Here is a 26,911-nt window from a genome sequence, read left to right on the forward strand (position 1 = left end):
GGAGAGAATGGAGGTTTTCAGAAAATGGGTCATTACTGATAGGAGCATACATGAGGTAGTAGTAAGAAATGCTGCTTCTCTCTCTCTCTCCCTCCCTCCCTCTGTGCACTTCCACATCACCATTGTTTCCATATCCAATCTTTCAAAAGCAGGTTGGAGGAAATCGTCATCATATAATTACCAGCTCAAACTGCTGAGAACACCAAGACACAATCAGTGTTCACTCTAGCTGTTGTAAAAAAGAGAACATTCAGAATGGCATTCAGTCAGTGCCTCACTCCCATCCACACTTTTTGTTCATGATTTCTGAGAAAATCTGACCAATAGTATGAGGGAGAGAATATGAACAATGGAATGAGGAAGAAAATCTGAGCAATGGTATGAGGAAGACATGAAGGCTGCAAAGGCACCATTCTAAAGCTGCATTTAAAAGACCTGTGAAATAAATGTACCTGAGCAAGATGCTCCAATAACTGAAACTAGCAGGGGCGGGAGAGGCTGCTTAACCTGGGGAACTGGGAGGTATGTTGAGGCAGGTGTACAAATGACTAAAAAATGGGAGATTCACCAACTCTACAGAACTTCATCTCAGATAGAGTTTGGTTTTACTATAATTTCTGATATGCTGCAGTTGAGCCAGAAATATATTAACTCAAATGCTGAACACAGATGACAGCATGCGGTCATTACCTCTTTCATTTTTATTTTTATCACTCTTCAGGACTAGGTGCAAAGTCTCAAGGGCCATGTGTCTTGCCTTTCATCTACAAGGGAAAGTCCTACTCAAGTTGCACAATGGTTGGGTCTTTTTTTCGAAGACTTTGGTGTTCTTTAACGAGCAACTATGATAAAAACCGAACATGGGCTTACTGTACACTCTCAGGTATGGAAAAACTCAGATGACAAGACGGGAGCATTTCGGAGAATCCTACTAACCAGACCTGCATTAATAACCTGAGTGTAAATGGTTAAGGCATTAGACAAGGACAGGGGAGATGCAGCTACAAGTCCACACTGAGTCACAAAAACTCACTGGATTACCTTCCACCAGTTAGCATTTCTCAGTCCTATTTGCCTCACAGGTCTGTAATGAGGATAGCATTGGGGAACAGACTATAGCTGTGCACTTTTTGTTCCTAGAAAAAGGTGTCATGTACCTCTAATAACAAGTAAAATAAAGCCTTTTTTTTGTCTTAGAGATTGATTCTTGTGGACTACATGGATACATGCCATTCATGCATGTGTTCTCTACTTCTCCATAAGCCTAAGATTTGTTGGTGATTTCCCTCAGGATAGCATAACCCTGATATTTCCTTTACAAGACTGATTTTCAGAGAGTATTTATTAAAATAATTTATATGGTGTTTCAATCTGTTGCATGGCTTGTTTGCTATTTCCAAATCAAGCGAGTCAACACCTGCTTAGCAAGGAGTTTCTTGAATTCTGATACTGTCTTCTCTTTCTATTTTAGTCCTTCCTGTCTGTGTCTTCCCATTTATATACCAAGAAAAATCCTACACTTCTTGCACTGAAGTTGCAAGCAAGTACCGCCCATGGTGTGCCACAATTACCAAGAACTATCAATTAGTGGAATGGAAGTATTGTTCCACTAAAGGTTTGACATCTTTAGACTTCTGGGGTATGATGAGACATAACTGTAGTCTTGAACAGTCAGCTGATTCCCATTATGAAGTTTCCGAGCCTATAATGGTAAGAATTAAAATAGGCATTGCAGGGTGTTTTTAAGCACCTCAGTGAGTTCAGCTCTCCTTCCACCATCATAATGTAATTCCCCATTGATATTCAGCTTACTGAACATTAATATGAGAGTAAAAATGTAGTTGGGATGAAAATCCCACACGAGCTTGCCTCAGGATTGAGTCCAGTGTCACAAAGCACATAGTTATCACTAAAGAATGTACAGTCCTCATTTAGCTTCCCCCCCCCTCGCTTGTTTAAAGCAATCTCTGCGCTCTGTGGCGGGGGGGGGGGAGAGAAAAGAGTAGCAATCTCTTTAAGCAAACTCTTTTGTACCTGACCTGATTTTTTCTCCACACCCTCACAGAGTGGTGATATTGGAAAGGAAGGGATTACAAAAGAGAAAGCAGGCACACAATGGGGAATTCACCAGCCATTTTGGTAGCACACTTGTAGCTCCCAGCCCATGATGGCGCATTCCTTTCCATGTGTGTTCCCCATTGTATGCCTGCTTACTTCCTTGTAATCCCTTCCTCTCCAATCTCCCTGCCCACACACACCAAATTATGGGAACTGCATAGTTGTTTTAAAATGCGCTATTTCTCTTGTACTTAAAACATAAGTATGGTACGTCTCTTCAAAAGCACATAAGGAAGTGGCTCAACAATATGAAAGAAAAATCTGAAATAACATGACGTAAAATATTGTTAAATATTATACATCTTTAACTCTCTTGTGCTTAGAATATGGAGGTAATTCTGATGAACAACCTTGTGTATTCCCCTTCGTTTATGAGGGCCGTACGTATTACACTTGCACCAATGAAAATGCCCATCTAAGAAGATTCTGGTGTGCAACAACTGGGAGTTATGATAAGGATAAGCGATGGAGCTACTGTGCCGATACCAGTAAGATATCTGTGTGATGTTAGCTTATTTGCTGCTGTTGGCATGGCTTGGCTACTTGTACACAAAGGAATGTAAAGAGGCTTTTTACTGTAATTCATAGGAAAAAGCATGAATAAAAGTTGACTGTGGTGCAGAAATGAGTGCACTTTGGAGCAAGGGAGAAAAAATATAGTTTGGATGTTGGGGAGATAACCAAGGTCCTGGATCCAGTCCCTTACATCTTTGGAAATAGGGTCAATAGTTATGGGAGGTGATAATGTTCAATGTAAAAGGACAATAATGGTTTAATTTTATTAGTGTCTCAGCCCTGAATGGTCATATGATATTAAATAAGATAGTTGATAGATAGATGGGGCAGGAAAAAAAAAGAGACAGATCTGACCTAGAAGTGAATCCTCATCTCATCCACAGATCAATCAAAAGACTTTGGCCACAATACAGTTTAGAGGAAGGGCTCAGATGCTGAACACAGATGACAGCATGAGGTCATTGACTGTAATGATTGCCTACTCTAATAGACTCAGACTCACAAGCAGGAACTTAATGATATCTGATTTATTAAAGAATAGTATGCAAATACAGAGAAAGCTGAGAATGAGCAAAAGCATGCCAAATACAAACTAAAAACCCGCGGTGCAAATGTAATCCCTCCCCTCGCCCAGCCATTTCAAATTCCCCACCGCAGGTGCTGTAACAGTTTCTGCTTATGTCCTGGGAAGAAAACCTTGAACACACAAGATAACTCAAACACATTCCATACAGCTGAATACAGATAACAAACCCAGGAGAAGAATCCTCCTCCCCTCCCAACCGAAACACGCATCAGCAAGTTGACATGCGAAATGTTACGATGTACAATGCACATTGAAACGGGGAACATGACATTGACTCTCTCTTTCTTTTTTTCATCACTCTTCAGGACTAGATGCAAATCCTCAGGCACCATGTGTCTTTCCTTTTACCTATAAGGAAAGGTCCTACTCAGCTTGCACAAGAGCTGGGTCTTCTGAAGGAAAACTTTGGTGCTCTTTAACCAGGAACTATGATCTAAATCGAACTTGGATTTACTGTACACCCTCAGGTATGGAAAAGCTCAGATGAAAATAAGGGAGCATTTTGGAGAACCCTACTAACCAGCCCTGCATTAGAACCTGAGTGTAAATGGTTAAGGCATTAGACTAGGACAGGGGAGATGCACTACAAGTCCACACTGAATCACAAAAACTCACTGGATTACCTTCCACCAGTTAGCATTCCTCAGTCCTATTTGCCTCACAGGTCTGTAATGGGAATAGCATTGGGGATCAGACTATAGCTGTGCACCTTCTGTTCCTAGGAAAAAGGTGTCATGTACCTCTAATAACAAGTAAAATAAAGCCTTTTTTGTCTTAGAGATTGATTCTTGTGGATTACACAGACATATCCATGTTGTTTTCTTGGCCACAAACCAGAAGTGGTTTGCCATTCATGGATGTGTTCTCTACTTCTCTATAATCCTAGGATTTCCTGGTGATTTCTGATTTCCCTCAGGATAGCAGATCCCTGCTCTTTGCTTTACAAGACTGATTTTCAGAGAGTATTTAGTTAGATAATTTATATGGTGTTTGGACCTGTTACATGGCTTGTTTGCTATTTCCAAATCAAGTGAGTTTACACCTGCTTAGCAGGGAGTTTCTTGAATTCTGATACTGTCTTCTCTTTCTATTTTAGTCCTTCCTGTCTGTGTCTTCCCATTTATTTACCAAGGAGAAACTTATACTTCTTGCACTGAAGTTGCAAGCAAGAACCGCCCATGGTGTGCCACAAATACCAAGAACTATCAGTTTATGGAATGGAAGTATTGTTCCACTAAAGGTTTGACATCTTTAGATTTCTAGGGTCTGATGTTCAATGGGGCTAGGACACATAACCATATTCCTGAACAGTCAACTGATTCCCATTATAAATTTCAAAGCCTAAAATGGTACAGAATTAAAATAGGCACTGCAGTGTGCTTTTATATGTCTTAGTGTAATGAATGCCTATTCTAAAACACTCTCAGACTCATGAGCAGGAATGCAAAGATATCTGATTTATTAAAGAATAGTATGCAGGATCACAAAGAAAGCTGAGAATGATAAAAGCACGTCAAATGCAAACTAAAAACCCTCAGTACAAATGAGATCCCTCCCCCTGTAGAATCTTCCCAAGCTCACAATCCCAGGTGCTCCTAACGGCTTCTGATGGTCTGCAGGAAAGGTTCTTGAACAGAGCACATAACCCAAACACATTCCATTGAAATGAACATAGATACAGAGCTTGGTACAAGGTTTCACAGCAGCTCCCTCCCAAACAGAAACGCACATCAGAAACATCACATGGCATGTGAAACGTTACAATGTACAGTGCACATTGAAACAGTGAACATGACACTTAGTGAGTTTAGCTGTCCTTCCACCACCACAATGTAACTGCCCATCAATATTCAGCTTACTGAACATTTATGGGAGACTAAAAAATGTAGTTGGGATGGAAATCCACACAAGCCTGCCTCAGGAGTGGGTCCAGTGTCTCAAACACATAGTTGTCACTAAAGAATATAGAGTCCTCATTTAGCTTTCCCCCCCCCTTGCTTGTTTAAGCAAACTCTGTCCTCTGTGAAGGGGGAAAAAAAGAAAAAAAAGAAGTGATCTCTTTAGGCAATCCTTCTTGTGCCTGACTTGATTTTTTCTCCATGCCCTCACAGAGTGGAGAGATTGGAAAGGAAGGGATTACAAAAGAGAAAGCAGGCACACAATGGGGAATACACCAGCTGTTTTGGTAGCACACTTGAAGTTCCCAGCCCACAATAGCACATTCCTTTCCATGTGTATTCCCCATTGTATGCCTGCTTACTCCCTTGTAATCCCTTCCTCTCCAATCTCTCCACTCTGCAAATGGGGTAAAAAAAAATTGGGTCAGCTTCAGGCCCAGGACGGTTTCTGACTGTAATGGCAATTATGTGACTGAGGGACACTGCAAAGGTTATAAATGTGCACCTTGGCTGTAAAGTTATTTTTTCAGCACCATTGTAACTTTGAAAGTCACTGCATGAGGCAGTACGTAAGTGAGGCCTACCTGTAATTATGGTCACAAAGCTGAGCTTTTTAACTTGCGGTTAGCCCTTTTCGGGAAGTGCTGCACTTTGGAGAAAAACAGCTCAGGAAGAGATAGCCTGTTTAGGCAATCTCTCTGCTGTGGGAGAAGTGGGGAGAAAAAAATTGGGTCAGGCACAGGACAATGTGATACTGTACTAACTGATCATAATGACAAACCAGATATTGAGAAAACGATACTGCAAAGGTGATAAATGTGTTCATTTGTAACATAGGTACTTTTACTTCACTTTGTAACTGTAAATGTTTGCTCTCTGAGGCAGTCACTAAACAAAGGCTACTAAAGCTTTTTTCATGATTCATTCCTAAAGCATTAATACTCACAATCAGAAGTCTTGAAATGACACCTACAGGGGCTTCAGTGTAGATCAAATGCATTGGTGGTCTCTTTTACCCTTTCTGGAAACTAAGGAAAGGGATCCATCCTTTGTTGGGTGGGCAGGGAAATTTCTTCCATGACCCTAAGCCAAACCCATATCAGAATAAGGCTAGTTCCAAAACAATGTTAGATTTTGAAACTCAGGCTCCCCGGCCCACACACACCAAATTATGGGAACTGTGTAGTTGTTTTTAAATGTACAATTTCACTTGTGCTTCATACATAAGTATGTCTCTTCAAAAGAAAATGAGGAAGTGGCTCAACAATATGAAAGAAAAATCTGAAAAAAGATGATATAAAATATTGTTAAATATTATACATCTTTAACTCTCTTGTGCTTAGAATATGGAGGTAATTCTGATGAACAACCTTGTGTATTCCCCTTTGCTTATGAGGGCCGTACGTATTACACTTGCACCAATGAAAATGCCCATCTAAGAAGATTCTGGTGTGCAACAACTGGGAGTTATGATAAGGATAAGAATTGGAGCTACTGTGCTGAAACCAGTAAGATAACTGTGTGTTGTTGTTTTATTTGCTGTTGTTGGCATGGCTAGACTCCTTGTGCAAAGGAAAGTAAGGAGACTTTTTACTCTGATTCATAACAACAAGTAGAAATAAAAGTTAATTGTGGTGCGGAAATGAGTACACTTTGGAGCAAGGGAGGAAGAATATAGTTTAGAGGTTGGGGACAGAACCAAGGTCCTGGATCCAGTCCCTTACATCTTTGGAAATAGGGTCAATAAAGTCATTGGGGTTATAATGTTCAATGTAAAAGGCCAATAATAATTTAATTATATTAGTGCCTCAGTCCTGAATAGTCATATGAGATTAAGTAAGATGGTTGATATATAGATAGATGGGGCAGGAAAAAAAAGAGACAGATCTGACCTAGAAATGAATCCTCATCTCACCGACAGATCAATCAAAAGACTTCTGGCCACGATGGATATCAAAATAGCTCAAGAACTGTAGCAAAGTCATTTAGCAACAGAAAAAAAGAGCTATGAGAACAATCTATATATTGAGACTGTTTAGGGGAATTATTGTAGATTCAAATCAGTGAACCTCACATATGTACAAATGTGGTAATTTCTATTATTCTGTAGGCCAAGAAAGAGAGGAGAGAATGGAGTCTTTCTGAAAATTGGGCATTACTAATAGGAGCATAAATGAACTAGTAGTAAGAAATACTGCTTCTCTTCCAAACACACATACACACCCCGTTTCCCCATCTGGGCAATTCCTCACCACCATCTTGTCCATTTCCAATCTTTTGAAAGCAGTTTGAAAGAAATCCCACATCATCTAACTGCCACCTCTAACCTCTGAGAACACCAAGAGACAACCAGTGTTCATTCTAGCTGTTCTAAAAGAGAGAACATTAAGGATGGCATTCAATCAGCACCTCACTCCCATCCACATTTTTAGTTCAAAATTTCGAAGAAAATCTGAGCAATGGTATGAGGAAGAAAATCTGAACAATGAGGAGGACCTGAAAGCTGCAAAAGCACCATTCCAATGCTCCCTTTAAAAGACCTGTTAAATAACTGTATCTTGGCAAGATACTCTATTAACTGAAACTATCAGGGGAGGGAGAGGCTGCTTGAGCTCAGGGATTGAGTGGCAGGATGAAGGAAGAGTACCAACAATTAAAAAATGGGAGATCCACCAGCTCTGCAGAACTTCAGGATTTCAAATAGAAAGATTGATTTTAATATAATTTCTGATATGCTGCAGTTGAGCCAGAAAAACATTAGCTCAGATGCTGAACACAGATGACAGCATAAGATCATTGACTCTCTCATTCTTCTTTCCATCACCTTTCAGGACTAGCTGAAAATTCTCAGGGACCATGTGTCTTTCCTTTCATCTATAAGGGAATATCCTACTCAGCCTGCACAACTGCTGGGTCTTCTAAGGGAAAACTTTGGTGCTCTTTAACCAAGAACTATGATATAGACCGAACATGGGCTTACTGTACACTCTCAGGTATGGAAAAACTCAGATGACAAGACAGGATCATTTTGGAGAACCCTACGAACCAGCCTTGAATTAGAACCTGAGTCTAAATGGTTAAGGCATTAGACTAGGACAGGGGAGATGCAGCTACAAGTCCACACTGAGTTGCAAAATCTCACTGGATTACGTTCCACCAGTTAGCATTTCTCAGTCCTATTTGCCTCACAGGTCTGTAATGGTGATAACTCTGGAGAACAGACTATAGCTGGTCATCTTTTGTTCCAAGAAGAAAGGTGTCATGTACCTCTAATAACAAGTAAAATAAAGCCTTTTTTGGCTTAGAGGCTGAGTTTTGGGAACTACGTGGACACATTCATGCTTTCTTGGTAAACTGGTTTCACCATTCAGGGATATGTTTTCTACTTCTCTGTAACCCTGAGATTTCTTGGTGATCTCCACTCCTAGTGATAGCCAGGACTGACCCTGCTTAGCTTTTTCAGAATGACCAAGGTTGGCCAGGTGCTGCTACCTCTTCTGACCAAAACTTATAGAGTAGTAAGAACTTGTTAGAAGTACAGTGAAAAAAAATCCCATTTAAGAATTTAACCTTTGCCTTGGTGAAGGGGAAGGGGGATCCCCAACAGTTGGCAGTTGTAGCTGAAGGTTGAAAGCAGAAGAAGAACTGAAGCTGAGATAGCTCTGTTCAACAGAAGGTTGATCCATCAGTTCCTAAGGAAGGAAAAGATGAAGCTATGCTCAAGAAAGGATTGCAATTAGGTAGCACCTTAGTTTGTGTTTTTGTAACATTTTTGTACAGTTTGTTTCCTCTGTCCATTTTTGGGGAGGGGGGATTAGTAGGAGTCATTGGGGAGATAACATTCAGTGGGGAAATAACCCACTGAATTGAAAAGAGTAGTTTTCAATAATTTAAGTTTAACATCCTTTTTGTCCAAGTGGTTGTAGCTATTTAAATCAAAAGTGCTTTTCCATGTGTGAGTGACAGGCTGCTAGGCCAATCTGACAGTGTCATTAAGAGCATGCAGCTCACAAAGGTATCAGGATATAAGGAAGTGCTGTCCTTTGGATTGAAAGTTGGAAAGGTGGTTTGGAATAGGTAAGAAGCTGCACATTTTCCTGGGATCCTAGGAAAATGCTTGTCTGAGGTTAAAGTGGTGTGGGAAGATGTAGTTTGCATGCCTAGGCCTGCTCTGAAACACCTTTTTGGCTTCCGATCCAAGCCCTGCCCATCCCTACCAGGATAGTGAGTGAGCAGATGCACAGCAGCTGTGGAGCCTTCACTGGCCATGACTTCATCAATGAAAGCACAACTTCTTCCTCCAAGTACCTTGGAGGCTATTTGGGAACCCTTTAGGACTGTAGGACCCAGTCTTCAGGCTATTAAGCTATTCCTTTGCCAGAGAGTTTAGGAAGATGTAATGGCATGAGGGAATGACCTCGGGAGACAGGCGAAAGAGCCTCAGCCAGGGGAATTGTCAGCTAAGAGGCAGCTTAGCCCACAGAAGGAATGGGGGCATGGCAAAAGTCTCAGAAGGGACGCACCCTAGTTTCTTGGGCTGTAAAGGTGATGAGGGAGAAATGTACTTTCTGTCTTGCAAGATTCTGTTAATGTAACCTTACTATAAAGTAGAATTAGTCCATCTGGTCGTGCTTCTTGTCTGGACTACCACACCAGACTGAGAGAAATAGATCAACTCAAGAAGGAGATATGTATATAACTGTTGAAGCATGACTAACTTTTTTTTACTGCTAAATCCAGTTTTTAACCTTGTATAATATGCTGCATCTTAATACATTCCATTCTACCTGGAATCCCAGTCATCTCATTGCCCATTCAATTCTACCCTTTCACAAAATTGCCTCTTAAGGAAGTCCTGCTTAATTTCTTCTCCCATTATCTTTTTTTTTCCACTTTAGAACCACATCCCTGCAAGTTTCCCTTTGTTTTCAAAGGGAAGCCCTACCCTGCCTGCACAAAAGATGGTGCTTCTGATGGCCAACTGTGGTGTGCCACAACTAAAAACTATAACCGGGACAGTAAGTGGAAGGCATGTGCTGTTCAAGGTAGGAGAAACAACAGTGTGGTAGAATGAGGTAGAGGGACTGATTTTCATTTTTTCCCAGAATCCAGAGAATTTGAATGGCTTGCAACAATATTTCAATGTAGCACATGTCCTGTCAGAGGGGAGTTCCATGAAACTTGGGATGGGCAAATCAAGAGCTTCAAATACAGATAAAAATGAGGTCGACACTGAGGAAGAGGAAGCATGTCAGTGTGAGTTAAATGAGGTATTTGCAGTGGATGGGTGTGAATGTGGAAATGACTAAAAGAAAAGGGAGAATGAAGGCATTGAGATAGGACTGGAAAAATGAGCCCTTGTTGAGGAATGGCAATTAGATTTAGCTGGAATGGAGGAAACAACAAATATTGTGGATGGTGAGGCAAATACTCCAGAGTTGTTTTTTTTTTAAGTAAAGGGTAGAGAAAGGATGCAGATCATGGCTGCTGGAATTCTTTGCAACTCTTTTACCAGCAGTGGCCCTATGTTTTCGTGTATGGATGCGTTGCGACACAGAGGGTGGGCTGCGTGTGCTCCAAACTGGGTCAGGTGATGAAGGAGAAGACCTAGAATGGAGCAGCCAGCAATATTCCAAGCATGTCCCCAACTGTTTCTACCAGAGGAATACATTCAGGGAGATTTCAGATTTATTTTTCTCTGCAGCCCTCAGCCTCACCCAATCCATTGTCAGACATGACCTTTCTTTTGCTCCCTTCTCCCTCCATACCAAAATTGCTTTCATTCTGTTCAGCTTTCAGAGAGCTAGTATGATGAAGGACAGAGTCCCACTCCCCTCTACCTACTGTAATTACTTTCGAAGGCTGTTTGGTTGGATGGAATAAAAACAAACAATAGCAACAAAAAGGCACAAATAAACTAGACACAACATTTGAGTATTGGCTATATATTGCAAATTCTGACAAGGCATCAGAGCAGGATTTAAATGGAAAGCAATGTGCCTGTTGCAAATGCTGGAGAAGGAAGTACAGGTAGTCCTCATTTAACTGTTGTCATTGGGACTAGGAACTCTGTCGCTATGCAATGTGGTCATTAAGTGAAACATCACATGACCATGCCGGACTTACATTAGTTCCGTAGTGGTTGTTAAGTGAATCACCCATGGTCATTAAGTGTGACATCACATGACCGTGACTTCCAGCTTACTGCTGACTTCTCCATTGTCTCTGCTTGTTGGAAGCTGGCTGTGAAGCTCGCAAGTGGCAATCACATTACTGCAGGATGCTGTGACGGTCATAAATGCATGCCAGTTGCCAAGTACCCAAATTGCAATCACGTAACTGCAGGGATGCTGCAATGGTCATAAGCCCAAGGACCGGTTGTAAAGTGACTTTTTCAGTGCTGTTGTAAGTTTGAAAAGTCACTAAATGGTTCAGTTGTTAATCGAGGACTGTAGTGTAAGTAAATCTCTGGAATAAACACGATGTATACATTCTCCTTAGTGCTCTACCTAAATCTGCCTTGTCACACAGGTACATGATAGGTAGTGCCTGGTCTGGCAGTAGTAGTTGTGAGAATGGTCTGGGTGCTCTGGAAGACCACAGATTTGTAGCTTGGAGGCTATATTATTATTATTAGTAGTAGTAGTAGTAGTATTATTATTATCATTATTTGAAAATTTGGATTACAATAGTAAAAGAAACTACAAACTAAGAGAGAAAAAAGAGATAGAAAGAAAGTACAACAGGTGCAAAGAAAGAAAAGGAAAAGGAAAAAAAAATAGAAAGTAAGAAAAGAAAAAAAGAGAAACATTTAAAGCAGTGACTTCCGGTCTTCATCACAAGTATTAACAAATTTAATAAATCTTTACCCCTCTATAAAGTTACAAACAAATATCTCTTCTTCCCATAACCCATCCCTTATCCATATGCCAATTCATCAATCAAACCTTTATTGGCATTATAAAAGCAATAAAATACAAAAGGCATCATCTAGTTGGGTCCAGGAGGCGGGCCCTATCAACAGTGGTGCCTGCCCTTTGGAATACCTTGCCCCTGGAATTGAGATGGGTTTCCTCGCTCCCAGCCTTCCAGAAGAAATTGAAGACCTGGTTCTGCTGCCTTGCTTGGGATGGGGAGGGTAACAGCTCCACCTAGGGGTGGTTGGCACCATAGCATCCCCTATGGATTGTGATTTCATCCCCTCTTGGATTTTATATTTATTATCTTATTTATGTTTTTAGATTGTAACTTAGGTTTATATGTTTTTATCATTACTTTTATTGTAAACTGCCCAGAGTCCCCCATTGGGGGAGATGGGCGGTGATATAAATTTAAATAATAAATAAATAAATAAATTAACATATCACGAGAGTAACAAAGAAAGAGCGATACTCATTGAAAAATTTGGTTACATTTCCTTTTGAGTGCTTCCTCTAGGAATTTGGCAACAATTTGGGTGGTTTCAGATACAGCATCACTCAGTAGATATTGGCAAGATGATACAGTATCTACAATATTTAACGGGTATTTACTCTGTAAAGGTTAAGGGTAATTCATGCCGAAGAGACACAAATAAGTGGCAATCAAAAATGATGTGAAGAATTGTATCCGGACTGCCACAGAGACAGAGCCTCTCATGGATAGGAATGTGTTTGTACCTTCCAAAGAATCTCATCTTTCCAGTCTAATCACTGAAATGAAGAAGCTTCATACTAAAATTGCTCAAATGTATCAGGATCACCAGGATCCTTCTCCGCCATCTAAACAAAGATCCCAGCGGTTATTTCAAAATCCACTTTATCATCAGGAGAGTGAAGTACACCGGAGAAATAGTAGCAAACCAGAGATTTTGTTAGAGTGTAAAGATAACATTCAATCTTTGGTTCTACAACCAACCAAAGTATGTTTAACAGTTTGCAGCTATAAAGGGAAAATACCAAGCTGGAAATAAAAATCCCAGGTTAAATCCCATCTTCATTAAATTTCTTCACATTAAATTTCAACTGATTTGGTATCAATAGAACCCCTTAATTATACTCCATGAGCACAAAGAACCATGTTAGTATTTAAGTCTGCTAGACTGCCTCCACTAATCCAAAAACATAAAGTACCTCTGGACAAAAGGGATTTTTCCAGCACGTATCTTTGTCAACACAATAATCAAAACTCTACTCCCCAAGATACCAGCGATTAAGCCAACAAAGAATTTCAGTCAGAGTGGTGGGAATTAATGTCATCTCAGCTGGCTTTGACTGATTTGACTGATTTGACTGACAGGACTGTAAAAGAATCCCAACAGCCACTAGAAGTTACTGGTGAACAGTGGACTCAAGTTCAGAACTCAGTTGAAGAGGATCTTCTTCACTCTTCGGAACTTTACCTACCTTGGACCAAAAAACGATTTTAGAAAGATTAGAATTTATAAAAAATAGACTTCAAAGTATAAGAGATGATGAGGCTTCCTGCTCCTTAATGAATAACAAAGAGACCATGATCCTCTCCCCATTGAGGCTCTATGTGAAGTCTATTTTAATGACTTCTAAAGGCTCAGAGTCCTGTCAGGTCATCACTATCACCCAGGATCTATTGATTGCTTTGAATTTTGTAAATATGGAAGCTGCACATTCTGCTCCAAAGCCCATCTCTCAAAATGGCTGCATATCTGATGATCCTTCCAATTCCCTGAATCAGATAACTGAGCTGGTGTCATGTTCACTGATTCAATGTAGTTTATACATCGTAACGTTTCACATGCCATGGTGCTGACGCGCGTTTCTGTTTGGGAGGGAGCTGCTGTGAAAGCTTGTACAAAGCTCTGTATGTGAAATCAGTACAATGGAATGTGTCTGGGTTATGTTATCTGTTCAAGGACTTTTCCCACAGACCATCAGAAACCATTAGGAGCACCTGGGATTGTGAACTTGAGAAGATTCTATGGGGGGAGGGATTTCATTTGCACCGAGGGTTTTTAGTTTGCATTTGGCGCGCTTTCATCATTCTCAGCTTTCTCTGTGATCCTGCATACTATTCTTTAATAAATCAGATATCTTTGAACTCACACTCATGAGTCTGATGGTGTTTTAGAATAGGCAACCATTACATAAAGCTGAGAATCCCCAAAGTTGTACCATTAGCTCCTACCAAGATCAGTCTCTTGTGAGGGAAAATAGTTAAAGATGGCTGAGTCAAAATCCACAACCAGGGGACTCGAGGAGACGGCTAGCTGATGCCTGAGTTGATGGTCAAGAGTGGAGAACTGAATCCCTCCCCCTGTAGAATCTTCTCAAGTTCACAATCCATTACAGTTGGACTGACTAAGAATACATACCCTCTCCAGATCCTTGAGTTTGGTTTCCTGGAATATAGCAGGGTGGAGAAACAAAATGTATGACTCAGATTTTATTAATTTCTTAACTTCCTTTGATTGTGTTTTATTACAGGAAACTTGGTCAGTGAATCCTTTTAATTTAAATGGTTTTAGAAACGTTTTTCTTCCAGCCTACAAACTTTTTAGTAAGCGCTGTCATAGGGCTGGTTTGGCAATTTTAGTGAATGCTGTATGCCAATTCATAAATCATCAACTTTTCAGTCCTGGTGTCAGCGAAACATCCACAAAGGGTTACCTGAGCTTTATAAAAATATGTCTTCTTCGAGTCTTTAGAAAACACCTTTAATAAAAGGTGCACAGAAAAAAAGAGAAAAGAAAAATAAAAGACAAATATAGTAGCTTCCAAAGTTCATCACAAGTACAAATAAACTTAATAATACTTCACCCCTATAATATTACATGCAAGAATCTCTTCTTCCCGTAACCCATCTTTCATTGATACACAAATCCATAACTCATTAACATTTCAATCCTAGTTTCAGCAAAAAGTCCATAAAGGTATCCCAGATTTATACGAACATGTCTGATGTTAACCTCAAAGAAACCAGCTTTCTACTCCTACATTTTAGTCCTTAACAATCTTAATCTTTGGTTCATTCAGATGCTGTCATATGATTTGATCTCCCTTCCATTTTTCCTTTTCCCATCTTGAAGGTTTCTTCAAGACTTTAACAAACCTCTTTTGTAAATCCTGTAAAAAGTCCTTATCCAGGTCAATTTCTTGGCTTGTCAACTGTACTTCCACTTCAGTTGTTTTCTCTGTCTCATAGTCCATATTATCATTATCATTATAATTATCTTCCAGTAGTTCTGCAAATTCTTTATGTTCTGATATTTCTGCCTCAGGCAAAATTTGTTTCATCTCTTTATCTTGTAAACCTTCCAAGATATTCTCTATCACATCAATAATTTCTTTCATATCTTTGGGACGTAATCTATTCATAGAAGCATGCATCATTGCTGAGACTGAAGTTGCTATTTTTGAGCCCATTCTTAAACGTCTCATGAAGTATTTCAAAGGTCAAAGCATTCTTTGTCACTTTGCAAGTTCCAGTGCTGACCAAAGACAAAAGACAGGCTCACTTTTTTTTCTTTTCCCTTTATGCCTGGAATATTTTATCCCCTCTAATGTCCAATTTCTAAAATCATACAGCCTCAAGTTACTGTTTTGACTTAAGAGAGACTAAACAAGTTGGTTCCCATGAATGTACTGTTCATTTATATAATTATTTCCAAAACCTTGTAGCAAGAGGCCTAATATTCCATTATTCCAAGTTTGTCTGGTCCCTTAATTTACTTCTAACTTTCTTATATCAGATTCTTATTTAGCTTTTGTCCATTTATTTCTAATTTTTAAAGTTCTTTAGCTTATAGTTAATTTTTCTTTTATTCAAGAATGAAGGTATAAAAATAATAAAATAAAATAAAGTAAAAAGGATAAAGGTAAACTCACCAGGCAGCTTTGCAAACTTGTCATTTTGAAGACCTCTATAATGTCCTTAAGGAAATTGAATAGGTAATTTCCGAAAGTGATTAGAAAGTGAGTGAGCCAGCTCAGTGTCCTTTAAGAGTTTTTCTGTGGTTGAAAGCATGATGGTTCCCTTTGTCTCCCAGCACTGAAAACCACAGGAAACTGCTGTCCTGTGGTCTCCTCATCAGAAGCAGATGACTGGAGAAGATGTGGGTGACCTCCCATCCTCTCCTTATCTTTCAGTCTTAGCTGCAGTTGTCACCTCCGCTCCTTCAGAGACATCTTAGCTCACCATTCCTCACCTAGAAGCTTCTGTATCCAGGACATTCTCTTGGTTTATCATTTGAATTTCCACTTTAATTTTCAAGGCTTTAACCAACTTCTTTTGTATATCCATTAGAAAGTCCATATCCAGGTCATTCTCTTGGCTTGTCATTTGCGTTCCCACTTTAGTTGTCTTCTCTGTCTTATAATCCACACTTTTTAAAAAAATTTTTTTCCAGTATTTCTGGTTCTAATATTTCTACATTGGACAAAAATGGTTTCACCTCTTTATCCTCTAAATCTCTCAAATTATTCTCTTTCACATCTCTCATTCCTTTGTTAACATCTTTCGGACATGGTCTTTCCATAGAAGCAGACATGATTGCTGACATTGTAGCTGCAAGTTTCTCACCCCATTCTTCAAAAATCTCCTGGAGTATTTCAAATGTCATAACATCTTGTATCACTTAATAAATTCCAGAACTAATGGGGAAAAACAAGGGCGGGGGGAAATCTTTCCATTTTTTTTTCCTTTTCCTTTTCTGCCTGGAATCTTTAGTCCCCTCTAGTGTCCAATTTCTGAAACCATAAAGTCTCAAATTTCTGTTATGACATAGACAAAACAATTTAGTTCCCATAAAACAATGCTTATTTATAGAATGATTTCCAAAATATTATAGTAAAAGTCCTAACATTCCAAATTTGTCTGGTCCCTTAATTGATTTATAACTTTCTTGGATTAGAGTCTAATTTAGCTTTTTGCCTTTTATTTCCAATTCTTTAGATTCTTAAGTTTATAACTAATTTTTCTGTTATTCAAGACTGATTCACCAGGTGGCTTTTCAAAGTTGTCATTTTGAAGATCTCTGTCAGCCTTAAGATAGTTAAATAGATAATTTCCAAAAGTGTTTAGAAAGAGTGGGCTTGGAGGCAAAATCCTAAGCAAAATAGTTAAAGGAACTGGGAAGCATTAGGCTATAGAAAAAAAAGCTAAGGGGAGACATGATAGAAGTTTTCCAATAATTGAAGGGCTGTCACAGGGAAGAGGGTGTGGATTTATTCTCCATTGTCCTGGAGGGTAGGAAAAGAATGTGGCAGAATGCTGGAAAGCATTTAGCCCAAGAGATCAGAAAAATCACACACCAGGCATTTCTATAAAAATAAATGTATTTACAGAAAGCACAAAAACATATTTTACAAGCTGTGCATTCACACACATACTCAGAGAGCACCGTGAGGCTGTGTAGAAAGAAGGAAACTGAAACTAAAACAAGTCCAGGCAAAGTTCCTCCCTTAGGCAATGCAGCTTTTAACACCCAAATTGAGGACAATTAAATTTGACCTCTTCACCCTGCTGATACTTACGGAAGTAATCAATTACCATGGTGACATTAATTTCTGTAGCAGAAAACAATATACCAAACACTCCCCTTTTTATGCTATGGAATGAGATGCATACCAATTTGCTTTGTTAACTCTTTGTGTTTGGTAGAGCAAGAGGTTTGGTTAAAATATCAGCAATTATGTCTTTTGATTCACAATATTTTAAAATTATTTCCTCTTTAGCTATCATGTCTTTGATATATTGATATCTAATATCGATATGTTTTGTCCTATTCTTGCAGGCTTCAGATTTTGCCATTGCAATGCAAGCTTGATTATCCTCATAAACAGTTATAGGCTGGTTCATTCCATGCCTATGTCTTTTAACAACTGTTTAAACCATACAAGGGATGCGGTGGCGCTGCGGGTTAAACCGCTGAGCTGTCGATCGGAAGGTCGGTGGTTCGAAACCGCGCGGCGGGGTGAGCTCCCGTTGCTCGTCCCAGCTCCTGCTCACCTAGCAGTTCGAAAACATGCAAATGTGAGTAGATCAATAGGTACCGCTTCGGCGGGAAGGTAACGGCGTTCCGAGTCGTCATGCTGGCCACATGACCCGGAAGTGCCTATGACAACGCCAGCTCCAAGGCTTAGAAACGGAGATGAGCACCGCCCCCTAGAGTCGGACACGACTGGACTTTACGTCAAGGGAAACCTTTACCTTTACCTTTACCTTAAACCATACAACCTCGTTACAGGTTTGTGCTAGAGTATAAAACTCTGCTTCTGCAGCGGAAAGAGCAACAAGTGTTTGCTTTCTAGAATGCCAGCCTAAGCTTGACCCAGCAAATTGAATTAAAATCCCAGAAGTGGATTTTCTGTCACTGACATCTGCTCCCCAGTCAGAATCGGCAAAAACCTGCAATTTCTCTGTTCCACAGCTTCAGGCAATAATTCTTTGTTCCTTGCAAATACCTCATTAACCTCTTCAATGCTGCTTTTCCAGTAGATGTAGGCTTCTCTACCTGTCTACTTAAAATGGCCACAGAATTTGAGATATCTGGGTGAGAGTGATTTGCAATGTACAGTAAACTTCCAATTGCAGGTCTATATTTCTCTGCCTCAGTTAATTGAGTTTCTCTTATGCCTTTCTGAAAATCTGGTATCATGGGAGTAGAGACTGGTTTACAGTCTTGCATGTTAAAATCCTCTAGGAGCTTTTGAATTTTACTACATTGGCTTAACAGAAAGCTACTATCCTTCTCCCTGTGTATTTCCAAGCCTAGGTAATTTGTTACTGTTCCAAGGCTTTTTAATGTGAAATGGCTTTTCATGAAGACTTCAAAAGCAAGTCTTTGTTTTTCTCATGATGTGAACAGCAGCAAATCATCAACATAAATGCACAGATACATACAGCCTTGTTTGTCTTTCTTCACATATACACATGGATCTGCTTTTCCTTTTTCAAAACCAAAATTCTGCAGTTTTTCATCTAATTTTTGGTTCCAGGATCTAGCAGCCTGTTTTAACCCATAGATTGACTTCTGCAGTTCACAGACCAGATTCTCCCCTTTTTCATAGCCAGGGGGTTGCTGCTTGTATAATTTGTGGTCTAAATCACCATAGAGAAATGCAGTTTGAATGTCATTGTGATGAACTGACATTCCTTTGAGTGCAGCAATTTTTAACAGTAATCTAGTTGATTCACCTTTAGTAACTGATGCAGAAGTCTTGTCAAAATCTAAATCTCTCCTTTGAGTGAACACTTTTGCAAATAACCTTGCTTTATATTTTTGGATTTTTCCATCAGCATCCCTTTTCAGTTTGAAAACCCACCTACAACCTAGACAGCGTTCATTGGGAGGTAGATTTACCAGTTTTCATGTTTTATTTTCTTTCAAGGATGCTAATTCCTGTTGCATGGCAGAATGCCAATTTTGTGCAATCTCAGGTGGTAAAGCATTCACTTGTTCTAAGGACTCAGGTTCTGTCCTTTACTGTTTCAGCCTGAAAACATGATGGAGGAACACCTCTATTACTCCTCTGAGATCTGCGAGGTAATACAGGGCTTAAATTTTGACTCCTATCACTTTCCTGAGAAGCATCTGTCTCATCAGACAGATCTTCAGTTTGCTTTTCTGGCTTCATGTCCTCACTAGGCAAAAGATCACTATCAACAAGTCCTTGCTGTTCTCTTGTGGTTAAATCAACTGGAGAGCTAGAATTTAATCTTCCCCAGTTTTGCTCAGCAATAGAAGAGCTTTTGCTAATTATTAATTTCTCTCCCATTATGAACCTGTAGCTCCTCTGGCTTTGTTCATAGCCAACAAAGATGGCTTTCTTTGTTGTGGGGCCTCCTTTCCTTCTCTGCTGTTTTGGAATATGAACCCATGCAGTGCTACCAAACACTCTAAGATGGTTTACCTTTGGTTTCACACCATAAAACAAGTGGAATGGAGTGTCCTGAATCACAGCGTTATACCATCTGTTTTGTACATAACAGGCAGTAGATATTGATTCTGCCCAATATCTGAATGATAACCTGGAATCTTTAAGCATGCATTCCATTGCATTTTGCAAAGTCCTGCCCTTTCTTTCAGCAATACCATTTTGCTGAGGGGTGTAAGGGTTAGAAAGAATTTGTTCTATCCCCTTGTCTGCTAAGAACCTTTTGAATTTGTGAGAAAGGTATTCTCCTCCTCTATTGCATTGGAGTGCAGATACAGGCCTTGGGAATTTTCCATTTGCCCATGTCACAAAACTTTTAAATTTCTCCAATGCCTCATTGTTACGTTTTAAGATGTAGATAAATGTGTATCTTGAGAACTCATCAGTGATGATCATTGCATACCTTGCTTGTCCAAGACTTGGAGCAAAAGGACCAATAATGTCAGAGTGTACAATTTCTAGAGGTCTAGCTGTAACTCTGTCACTGTGCTTACTCACAGGAGCTTTTAGTGTTTTACACTCTTTGCTAACTACACAGTCTCAGTATTTGTCACAGGGTTTTATCTTTAGATCAGCACACAGCTCTGGCATTATATTTGAAATTAGCATGACCAAGTCTCCTGTGCATCAGGTGTACACATTTGTCATGATATGGAGTGTTGCTAACTGCAGCCTTGCAGCTTGGCTTCCTTGCATTTGCACAATGTACAAGGAGTCTTTTAACATACCAGCAGCACACAATTTCCCATTTTTACGTATCTCACAACCATTTTTCTTAAATGTTATGACATACCCTGTTGCAGCTAACTGTGCCACAGATAAAAGGTTTGACTGTAAATCTGGCACATACAACACACCTTTCACAGTTTCTCCCAAGCGGGATAAATACAAGTCACCTTGTCCCATAATTTTGGTCACAGACCCATCAGCCAAAGATACACGTTGTCTGTCAGTTTTAGACAGTGACACAAAGACTTTTTACAATTACATAAATGACAATTGGCCCCAGAATCTAACACCCATACATCAGAATTACCCTTCTTAGCAACCTGTGCAATTTGGGTTGTCTGAAGAGCCTTCTTCTGTGTTGCCCTTGTGTTCTTCTTCTCTGTCTTTCTACACTTGGGTCTCAAGGCACAGTCTTTCTGCAAATGTCCAGCTGAACCACAGTTGAAACATCGCTGGCTGGCTAGCGGTGTAGCCTCAGCTTCTTTTCCCTTCTTTTCCCTCATTTTCTGGTCTTGCAGCTTTCCAGAAGAGATGGGGGGGGGATCTTTCCTGTCTCTTCTCCCATTCAGCCAGTAAGCATTGTGTAACATACGATGGGGTGAGGTCTGCTTCAGGGATAGCCTCCAGGGTACAAATCAGCATGTCCCATGTTTCATTCAGTGAGGACAGCAGGATATAGGATTTTGTGAGAGGTGTAAATTCCATTCCTCTCTTCTGCAACTCAACAAACAGCTGCTGAATATAATGCAGGTGCTCAGGAAGGTTATCTTCTTCTGCTAGGTAGGCTTTGTACAGCTTTTTTGTCAGGGTAACTTTACTCCCTGCTGTTGCCTTTATATACAAGTCTCTCAAAGCGTCCCAAAGTTGCTTTGCAGACTGCATACCTCTCACGTGCAGTAGCTGATTGTCTTCAACTCCCAGGATAATGGTGGCTCTAACCCTCTCATCCTGTCTAAGCCATTCAGCACTGGGATTTTGGGGGGTTTGCTCAGCAATTGGCAGCCAAAGATTCTCTCTGCAAAGATACATTTCCATCTTCATGGCCCAATTCAAGTAGTTGGTCTCTGATAGGCACTCCAGAGGCATCGCTGAGGGCTGGGAGGTAGCCATGGCTTCTTCCTTTTTTTGCAAGTCACCTCAGCTGGCTTCTTTGTCCTGTAGACCGGCAGTTGCTGGAAAATCTCCAGGTGGCTCCAAAGAAAATCTTCACAGGTCCTTGCTACCTGCCTTTAAATTGTGCATGATGTGTGGAGCTGATCTCTCTGCTCTCTCGGGGGGTTCACTGAGTTTCTTACTGGGCCCATAACCTGTGGCAGAATGCTGGAAAGCGTTTAGCCCAAGAGATCAGAAGAATCACACACCAGGCGTTTCTATAAAAATAAATGTATTTACAGAAAGCACAAAAACATATTTTACAAGCTGTGTATTCACATGTGCACTCAGAGAGCACCGGGAAGAGGCTGTGTAGAAAGAAGGAAACTGAAACTAAAACAAGTCCAGGCAAGGTTCCTCCACCAGGCAATGCAGCTTTTAACACCCAAATTGAGGACAATTAAATTCGACCTCTTCACCCTGCCGATACTTACAGAAGTACTCTATTACCATGGTGACATTAATTTCTGTAGCAGAAAACAATATACCAAACAAAGAAACCATGAGTGGAAACTTACAGAGAGATATCCAAACTTGAAATAAGGAGGAACGTCCTAATATTAAGACCTATGTGATTTTGTTGGATAAGATTAAAGCTCACGTCAAAAGAAAGGCTATCCTCTTTATCTTTGTGTTTCCAATATCTACAGAATATGAAGGCACCTCTAATGGCCAGGCCTGTGTCTTTCCCTTCATCTATAAGAAGAGAACATTCAATGCTTGCACCACTGAAAATGAAATCCGTGGAAGATTTTGGTGTGCCACCACAAGCAACTTTGATAATGACCAGAAATGGAGCTATTGTGCTGATACAAGTAAGATAACCAGGAGCTGCTACATTAGGAATCAGAAATGGGAAAGTCCCTTAAAATATCTCAGGTACAAATCTAGGAATAAGGTCTGCATAGTATCAGAACAGAAATGTGCCATAGTGATTACTGCAGACTAAAACAGAAGAATTTTACTTGTCCATCCTTGATCTATTGATCTATCCATGGTAGCCCTTTATTTATTTAATCAACTTGTATTTCATCTCTAGGCAACTCGCATATTAGGATTAAACAAAACAATATAGTATGACAAATAAGTAATGATATCAATGGCATATCAAGGAAAAAACAACCCCTCCCCCCCAAAACACAAAAATCTCTGGTTACTCATCATGTAATATAAATCCAATATCAGAGAGTAGATCATAAATCACCCTTCCCTAAGGCCTGTTGGAAGAGCCAGGTCCTTAAAGATTTATAAAAATGCAACAGAGTCAAGGGTGTATGGAATTCAGGAAGAATTGTGTTTCTCAGGGCAGGTGCAGCCACAGGGAAGGGCCGTCTCCTGGGGTCCTGCAAGATGACACTGCTTTACATCTGGGACTTGGAGGAAGCCAATCTTTCCAGATCTTATCAGTTGGGCAGAAGCTATAGGGCAGATGATCCTGCAGGCATGCAGGTCCAAAGCCATTTGGAAGTCTATTATCTCTTAAATGAGGAAAAGTTCAGTGCTTTTTTTTAAAAGAGAGAGAGAGACAGAGAGAAAGAGAGAGAGAGAAGAGCTGCAGCATATAGCTGTAAATCTCTCTCTCTCATGTTGCTTGCTTCCTGCTTCATGTTTCATGTTTCATCTATCAATCAATCATCTATCTTAAGGAATTGACCATCTACCCTTTGTTCCAGGACTGCACTCATGAGGGCGTGTTGGTCAAGAGGTGGAAATACAGTGATTCTTCAGGTAGGACAAAAATAGACAGAAAAGAGAAAGAAATGCTCGAGCTGCTAACGGTTAGGTAGGGAAACGATCTGGTTGCAGGAGTTTCTCAGATGGTAGCAGAGTCTGAAAAATAGATATGCCGTATTACAACCTTTGTAAAGTTCTCCCACAATCCTTCCATTTTAGGATGGGCAACTGCTGCCCTGCAAGCCTCGTGCAGGTTTCTAGTCCTCATTTTGCAGACACCAAAACTCCCCAGGATTGCAGCTGATGAAAACTTAAACTACCTATTTTAAGCATCCGAGAAGCTTAGCCCCAGGACATAATGAAAAATATCTGCCCACATTTTTCATTTCTATTATTTTCCTATGTAATAGCACAAATATAATTCAGATATCTGTCTGGGGCCAAAATAGTTTGAAACATCTGCTGAACACTTGTATAACATGGACTCTGAGGTGCCATTGATAGCACTGAGTACAAGGAAATATAATTTCTGGATAGATTGCTTCCATAAGGTGTAGGTCTAAGTCGTGACTCAGAGACTCCTGTCTGCTTTCTTCTTTAGTGCTTGAAGGCCCCTCTTTAATAAGGTATCTACATTTAAAGGTTATTAATCTTCTCTCAGTTCGGTCTTGTTGCAGTATGAATCTTTTGAGCAGTACAGCTTCACGAATGCGGCTGGATTTTGCCAAACCCAGTCTGCATCAGGTGAATTTAAACTGAATGATCAGAACCCAAGCAATTCTGAAGGAGATTGTGCTTGAGTGCGAGTCCTCTCAAAGCTTTGTTCCTGAATCAGAATTTAGAGATACAGAGGAACTTTGAACATTTCCTCATTAGTTATTTATACCACCTTCCAGTATCTCAGCTATTCCTATGGTGAGAAATCACTAATGAAATTAGATTTAATATTATGATTTCTGTTGGCATACAAGATGCCCTTGGGCAGAATGACATTTAATGTCCCGCAATAATTTTTTTTTTAGATATTCAAAATTTATTAAATATCATAATTGCTCCCAGCTGCACCAGGTTCATTTGTCTGTCTTTAAAAAGTTAAAAAAAAATAATTGCAACTGGTGCCCCTGCCTCATGCGGTGCCATTGTGTGGTACACAATTTGTACATTGGGTTGTGGTGGCCCTGCTTAATACCTCTGCAGTAATGGTTGGGTAACGATGCAAATCACTAGTGGCTGAACGCTCACAGACAGTTCGGTGGTGATGTAGGAGGATGTAAGTCCCTAGTGAATGAATGCTCAGAGATTGTGCCTATGGAAAGCAATCTACTTCTTTCCAGGCTCTTCACACAAGAAAATGGCAAGGTGGGAGAGGGCAGAAGGAGGAGAAAAGTATAGGCTTATGACTAAAAGCTTTATTCTTATCAGTCTGAAATCTGTAAGTGCTTTGGGGAATAATATTGAAAGAACATTACAACATGACAACATTTGTTTCTTAAGGTTCAGTGCTCTTTCCTAGTTCCTTCTTCCAAGATCAGAAAAGATAAAAATGTTTTCCCCCTAAATTATAAGGTGACAAGCAAGACTTGTTTGAACAATACTGGGTGTTCATGGCTTTCTGCTTTTTATACTAAATGCAACCTATGTAGCATATTCACCCCTTCTGACTGAATTGTCTATGATTTTGGTGTCAGCAAAATAGAACAGAACACAACAGCCTTTAAACTGTTTTTAAGTTATGATAATGTTGGAAGAAAAGTCTTACCAGGTCTGTTCCGAGCCAGGAATGAAAGTCGGCGGTTGCTGGAACAGAGGTGATCTTTATTTTTCCGAGAGGGCGAAGTACAGAGTAACCAGCCGTCAGAAGTGGCCACACCTGTATTTTCCCCACAAGCTCTTTAAATAGGAGAGCTTGGCTATGGTTATGCAAAAGGGTTCCCGCCATGTAGGAACTTCTGAGAAGGCGCACTTGTCCGGTTTCTTGGCAGGGGGCGCTCTCTAGGAATTCCAGGAAAGTGCATTTTACCGGAGTTCAGAGAGGAGGCGCTCTGTGGTCTGGCTCCCTGCTGTTTGTGGTTTCCTGTTCTCAGATAGTCTAGGTTCCCTGCTGGGCTGAGGCTTTGTCTACCAGCCTGGAATGTTCATCTTGGAAGGAACATTTTTTTATTTGATTATGGAGATCTGTTTGGCTGGGGAAGAAGTTCTACCTGAATGTTTACCTGCTAATTTCTTTGAAGGAGCAACCTTCTGTCTTACAAGGTCTCCCACCCTTTGCAACATTCTTAGCTCCACTTCTCCTGGACTTCAGAAAAAAATTGAAGACCATGGTTTTGCCATCATGCTTGGAGCAGGGAGAGAAATAACCATTCTTTGGGCTGGCTGGTTCCCTAGTCCTGCCTGGGACTGGCTTTACCAGCTTATGGTCTGAATTAAATCTGTTGTTACTTGGATTTGACTATATTTTATATATTTATTGATTATTGGTATTATTTATGATTTTTATTGAATTTTAAATTGTTTTTATTGTGAACCGCCCAGGGTCCCTCCTTGTGGGGGAGATGGGTGGTGATAAAAATATGATAAATAAGTTAAAAATAAATAAATAAATAAGTCTGAAGGAAACGTTTTGGCTAAACAGTTGGGGTTTCTTGTTACATGTTAATCTCTTGCACCCTCTTTGTATGAACCATTCTATTTGTAATCTTTAACTTTTATTTTGCTTGAGGAGGGGAAGACAATATGGGGAAAAATGTGTTTGGGGAAGACTGTGCTTGAGGTAGACAGTACGGCGGAACAGTGTTTGGGGAAGACAATATTGTGGGGAGTGTCTTCATTTCTTCTCCCAATAACTTCCTGAATTCTGTAAATGGAAATCTTGAACACTCCCTGGACATTATGATATGACTGTATTGTATTCCTTTTTCCCCCCAGATGAACAAAATCAAGGAAATTTGGGATGCTTGTGATTCCAGGGATGATAATCTCCCATTGAATGTTATGATATATGCTACATTCTTTTGCATTGCTTGGATTGGCTTACACAGCCTCCCGAGATGACCTGGTAGTTTTTTCTTATGTGGTCTTGTGCACTGTGGAATTCAACACTGCAAGAAATAGCAGAAAAAAGCATTCCACCGCACAGAAAACGTTATAGATCTTGTTTAGGCTACCGATCAATCAGTTTGAGTTCCCATTCTCTCTCTGGCATCTGCCCACACTTACAGAAATATCTGTGATTGTGAAATATTTTTGTCTTTGAATTGCTGGGCAAGGATCAAATCTAGTCTGCTGCTGATTATTTCTGAACTTCTGATTCTTTGAAATAAATATTTTCAGTGGCAAACTGGAGCACA

The 26,911-nt window shown here is 40.1% G+C and overlaps 1 protein-coding gene across 1 annotated transcript; it reads left to right on the forward strand.

The window, feature by feature from the left end:
- Nucleotides 1-795: 795 nt before the first annotated feature.
- Nucleotides 796-26,524, forward strand: LOC134496349 (fibronectin-like). Its single transcript, XM_063302081.1, has 10 exons — nt 796-883; nt 1,472-1,615; nt 2,442-2,606; nt 3,526-3,687; nt 4,317-4,460; nt 6,462-6,626; nt 7,950-8,111; nt 10,017-10,163; nt 22,541-22,705; nt 26,490-26,524. The coding sequence occupies exons 1-10, from the start codon at nt 796-798 to the stop codon at nt 26,522-26,524; spliced, it is 1,377 nt and encodes a 458-aa protein (XP_063158151.1).
- Nucleotides 26,525-26,911: the final 387 nt, after the last annotated feature.

The sequence above is a fragment of the Candoia aspera genome, chromosome 4 (genome assembly GCF_035149785.1).
Source record: "Candoia aspera isolate rCanAsp1 chromosome 4, rCanAsp1.hap2, whole genome shotgun sequence".
Classification (NCBI taxonomy): Eukaryota; Metazoa; Chordata; class Lepidosauria; order Squamata; family Boidae; genus Candoia; species Candoia aspera.